Raw genomic sequence first — 5,384 nt, forward strand, 5'->3', positions numbered from 1 at the left:
AAATGACTGCAACAATCCACGTTGCATTTTTTTGGGACGGGGAAGAGGGTGAGCTGCAGGCACCCGCTGAAGAGCCTGAAGCCCACCTGGGGGGTGTGTGTGCTACAGCCCGTGGCAACGGCCGCAAGGACAGAGAATATTCAGTGATTGAGAAAAGACAAAGGAAACACATCGGGAACATACTGGGAACAACAGACTCCCATGAACACGTGTCGGTAGTTGTCAGCACAGAGAAACAGCTTTGCTGTAATGTCACGAAGAAGTGAACCTGGAGAGGTGGCTATGGGATAGCCTGGCTCCAGAAAAGCGGCGCTGTAAGACCTGTGCCTGTACACTTTCTGTACAAATGTAAAAAACCCAGTGCCAGCCAGTACAGCGTATAAAAACAGGAGAGAGACAAGACCTGCAGGTGACCAGTTCTTCCTCGCCAACAAAGCGGACACTTTCCCTGCAATCCCAAGAGTTTGCAGTTTTATTTTTGGCAGATTAGAATTAAAAAGGTCTTTATGGCTTTAGAGAGAAGCCACTAAGCCGCAGGCTTTGGTTGAAGCGTGTGTTACGCTCCGGCTGAAGGGACACGGCAGAGCGCTCCTGCCACAGCTCGGCTCCTTCGCCCGACCCACCAGCGCCGCTGGTTGCCCTCGGCTCTCTTCAGGGCCCTCGCTTCTCACCAGCAAGTAACAAAGTTCTGGTTGCTAACCAGTGCAATCCCAGAGGCGGAATAAAAAGTCCTTGTTAAGACCTAGAAAAGCTCCATGTTTCTGTCAAAATCAAGTCCAAACACCCGCAAACACTGTTGCCGGTTCAATGCATTTTGTTCAGGTTCCACCGCCGCCGCACTGGAATCTTTTTCCCGGTAGAGGGATTTCATCCCTCGTCCGTTCTCCACCTTTCAGTCTTCTCAGGAGTCTCGACAAGCTATCCCTCCATTTCTGCCTTCACCATTCTTCCCTGTGCACATCCTTCCTGCCCTTCCCTCTTCCGCTGTCGCACCCTGTTCCTCTCCAGCTATTTTCGGAAAGCAAAGACGTCCCGTGTTTTCAGCCCTCTCTTGCCTTCGCTTCCTGGTTTCGCAGAGGTTTCCGCCAGCCCCCCGTACGGGCAGCTCTCGCACGCGGGGTGATGGCCAGAGCACTCCACGGCCGGGATGAAGCCGCTGTCCCACATGCCGGTCCCGCACAGCTTGCACAGGTCGTGCAGGCTGCAGGGGATGCGGGGCAGGAGGTGGAACTGGTAGAGCAGGCTCCGCGCCTGGAGGGACAGAGACAAAGTCATTCCCTCCTCCTCGCCGGGGACCGAGGTGGAGAGCAGGGCGAGCCGTGGCCTCCCGTCCCACCCCGGCTGGGCTACCTTAGAGAGCCGAAGCTCCAGCGGAGGAGCATCCCTGCCAAGCACAGCCCTGGAGGGACAGTGCCGGGTCGCAGGAGCTGCCGCGCGGCAGCACGTCCCACAGCCAGCTGTCACTGCCACCCGAGACGGCCTGGGGACCGCGGCACAAAGAGGAACCGCTCCGGCTGCCATTTCCCTGAGCGTGTGCAAGGGTTATCCCAACCGCACCGTTACCTCCCACGCACTCTGCAACTCTCTCTTCTTTCTGCAAAACTTTTTTGTGGGCAAGCAGCAGCATCCCACCCTCCCAGGCTCCAGACAAGCGGAGGGCTACAGGAGATGCCAAAGATGAAGCATCGGTCCCTGAGTTTCTCGACAATCTGACTCATCCCTTGGACCTGAGATGCACGCAGGCACTCACCTTCCTGAGGACGAGCTCTCCGTTCATGTGCATAGCCAGGTTGCCGAAATGCAGCAGCATCTGGTCGGTGGCCAGCTGCTGTTCAATGACATCGTCCCCGTAAATCACCACGATGGCCACGCAGATGAAGAGGTGGAAATAGTCCGTCTGCAACGAGAAAACAGGGGCTGGGGTACAGCAGGTGGAGGCAGAGCTCTGACTTCACCTCCCCACCCTCCACAAGCACGTCCTTGGTGAGATTTTTTGCTCCTTCCAGTTTTGCCTAGTGGCAGACAGAAGGTGAGCTGCTGGAGGATCCTGACCCACAGCTGGGTCAGAGACTTTCCCCTTCCCAGCACGGCAGCAAGCCTCTCACCATAGCTTTCCAAGCAGACTCGTGAGTCTTGGGAAGAGATTTTCCAGCTGTGTGAGAGAAGTCTGAGCTTCAGAAGTGGATGTTCAGCACTTTCTGAAAGAAACTCCTTTTGCAGCGGGGACATCCTCAAGTAGGAGAGGCAAGCCTCCATCCTCCTGCTGCACAGGTGAACCCCTCTGATAGCTACAGACCCCCTGTAACACCCCCTTTGCTGCTAAGAGCCTTTATGGAAATTCGGCAAGGCTCGCTGTGCCTGTCACCATCTCCCTGACCTGGTAGTGAGCCCAGCACGCCTCCCACATGCGCAAAGCCTCGGCATCCGGAAATTCCCGTTTAAAACAGAGGAGGATCCAGCGGTGGCAGAACAGCATCTGTAGCCCGTCTTCTCCCAGGGAAGAAAGGTGCTGGTAGAAGCGGGGGTGCATGAGCCGCAGCAGCTCCCGCAGGTACATCTGGAAGAGATGCTCTGAGCTGAGCCCCTGCCCCGTGCCCAGGGGAGAGGAGAAGCTAAAGACAGGAGTAAGGGGAGCTCAGCACCCAGCCTCACCAGCTGCTTCTCCATGTCCTCATCCCGGGGTGAGCTGATGAAGATTGTGTTCTGCATCAATCCTACAAAGCACCAGAACGTATCTGACTCATCCAGGACCTCTGCCAGGAGCGGGGCCACCAGGTCGGACATCCCCTGGGAGTATCCAATAGTTGGGTTAAATACTGCATAGTTCAGCAAGATCCTCCTGGGGAAGGGATGCAAACGGAGAGGTGAGAGATGGAGAGGGCACAGCACCACGGAGCACAGCACCCTTTCCTTTCCACCCCAACTCCTCCACACTGGCTGAGTCAGGCAAAGTGCAAGAGAGCAACAGATGCTCCTGCCACCTACAAGATTAAATTGCGATTGCACCCGGAGGCTTGTCAGCTTTTGAGCACCTGTGCAGCACGTTTTATCCCACAGGATGGCTTTCTGATTTGCACGGTGCTCTTCAGCACTCCCGCGGCAGCGACCCAGGCAGCTGGGGCCAGAGGGTCACCGAGGTCTCGGTCCGTGCAGCAGGACACGTTGTTTGGGACACTAGAACCAGACACTTCACCTCATAGTTTCCACATTTGGGTTGTTCTCCCCTCGAAAGAACTGGTTGCTGCGGTCAGTCCTCACAACGTCCTTATCCACCGTGAATTGTACTTTACGCCAAAAATCCTTCTCTTCATCTGGACTCATCGACAGCCTGAAAATTGAGCAGGAACAGGAGTGAGTTGCCAGGAGAGGAATCTGGTTGCCACAAGGAACAATAAGCTTTATTTCAGCTTTAGTCTTCAAAGAAGAACTATTTCTGTACGGAGTTGTCTCATCACCACAAAAACAGACAAGCAGGTCTGTCCAGAACAGCCATCTGTCCACGTTGATCACCCGAAGGAGCCTCCCGGGCTCTACCTGGGATGCCATGATGTGCTTTCCGCAATAAACTCCAGCAGCAGTCGGGCTCTGCTCTCCACTGCTGCTTGCGGGCAGCACACCAGAGCTCACCGCTCCGTTCTGAGTGCCGCCTAACTAATAACACCGCTTTCCCTCCCAGCCTGCACACACCCACAACCAGTTCACAACACACAGTTCTTGCAGTAGTAACTTCCTTGAATTCGATATCCCTTCTCCTTCCCTGTTTTTACATCCCGATATATTTATAAAGCCACAGAAGATCCCATTTCCACCTGCAGCGTGCTGAACCAAGCGTGCTACGCTTGGAGTCTCGCCTGTGAGATAAGCTACGTGGTGCTGACGAGCCTGTTGCACAAACCCAAGTGAGACAATATTCGAGCTACACGGGACTCGCTCTGACCCTCCAGAGGTCAGCTCTGCTTGCTGCCCTGCCCTGACCATCCCTCTCGCTTCTCTGCTCCCACCAGCCGCTCCTGAAGCGGAGGCGGCAGAGAATCCATCCATCCCCCATGGTATTACTCCAGCATCAGACCTTTTCTCCTGGATCTCGAAGTACTCCTTCCTCTTCTGCAGCCTCAGCGCCTCCCTCTCCGCGGAGGTGGACCCGTAGCTGTAGTAGCGCAGGAGGAAGGGCCACACCTCCCCGCGGATGGCCACGTCGATCCCGCCAAAGAAAATGGCCTGGAAGAAGGAGCAAAAGTTACGACTGGTGCAGTTTTAACATTCTCCAAAACAGCAACAAGCAACCGCCCGCTCCTATCCTTTGGTGGCTTTGCAGCTCCCGCCTGACAAGTGAAGCCTTGATTCAAGCTCCTGCAATTTGCACATGTTTAGAGGGAAAGTGCTGGCCTTCTATTCCCAGACCAGACACAAATCGGGCTCATTTCAATGTCAATAACCCCCCCTGGAGAGGCTCTATGATTAACGTGTCGTTCTCATGTCACGGCTTAATCCCCAATCCTGGAGACACCGCATCGCGCTGCAAACTTCTCTCTCAGGACCTGGACCCAGCGCTCCCCTGCAAGCCCCCCATTATTTCATACCGTAATCTCAATTTTTCTTTCTTTGATTTGTTCACACTGCCTTTTGCAAACCCGTCTAGACCTGGCCGCTCTGGTTTACTAATTCCAGCCGGCAGCAGAAGCCGCAGGGCTTGCCCTCCTCGGTGCGGGAGATGCTCCACCGTCCTTTCTGGAGCAGCCTCCTCAGCCGTCCCAGCGAGACCTCCAGCCCAGCCTGCACGCTCTCAAACGCCCAGTTCTTGCCCCCAGCATGGAAAGAAACTCTTGCAGCTTCCACCTGGGGATCCTCACTCCACAGCAGGAGAGCAAGGCTGAACCCGCCCGCCGCCCGCTCACCTTCTGCAGCTTGTACTCCTCCTCCACCTAAAAAAATGGGCGCCCCCCGCCCCGCGCCCCCGTCCAGCCGCCGGTACGCGTTCTCCTCCGGGTGCGTTTCCGAGGAGGGCAGCTTGGGACGGCGGATGGAGAACTGCATACAGGTTTTCTCGTCGGTAAGCTGCTGAACGGGGAAAACACAACAGAAAAAGCTGGAGGCAGGAGCCAGAGACAGCAGCCGAGGATGAAACCCAGCGATCTCAGAGCAGGAAAACCCTTTTGCGTGGTTTGCGTAGGATTGAGCACTGAGGCGCTGCACTTGGGGAGGTTTGTTGTTTTTTTTTTAAAAATTCCATCCCTTACAATAGCAAGAGTGATCAGAGTAATTAAAAATCTGAGTACCACAAAACAGCTTCATCTTAAAAAAAAAAAAAAGGTTTCCATTCCTCCCCCAATCTTATCCCTGACCTGAAACTGAATTAATGCTGCTTCCAGCAAAACTTCACCCTG

The 5,384-nt window shown here is 55.0% G+C and overlaps 1 protein-coding gene across 1 annotated transcript in view; it reads right to left on the minus strand.

Moving 5' to 3' along the window:
* Positions 1-922: 922 nt before the first annotated feature.
* The window catches only part of LOC104465244 (TBC1 domain family member 16-like), a gene marked incomplete at its 5' end in the record, with an annotated part of 6,765 nt that continues 2,303 nt past the window's right edge, over positions 923-5,384 (minus strand). The window contains 8 exon segments of the mRNA XM_010078217.1: positions 923-1,251; positions 1,751-1,897; positions 2,378-2,557; positions 2,653-2,839; positions 3,194-3,328; positions 4,070-4,218; positions 4,896-4,920; positions 4,922-5,058. Of these exon segments, the coding sequence (XP_010076519.1) occupies positions 1,009-1,251; positions 1,751-1,897; positions 2,378-2,557; positions 2,653-2,839; positions 3,194-3,328; positions 4,070-4,218; positions 4,896-4,920; positions 4,922-5,058 (1,203 nt within the window).

The sequence above is a fragment of the Pterocles gutturalis genome, unplaced genomic scaffold (genome assembly GCF_000699245.1).
Source record: "Pterocles gutturalis isolate BGI_N339 unplaced genomic scaffold, ASM69924v1 scaffold4631, whole genome shotgun sequence".
NCBI lineage: Eukaryota > Metazoa > Chordata > Aves > Pterocliformes > Pteroclidae > Pterocles > Pterocles gutturalis.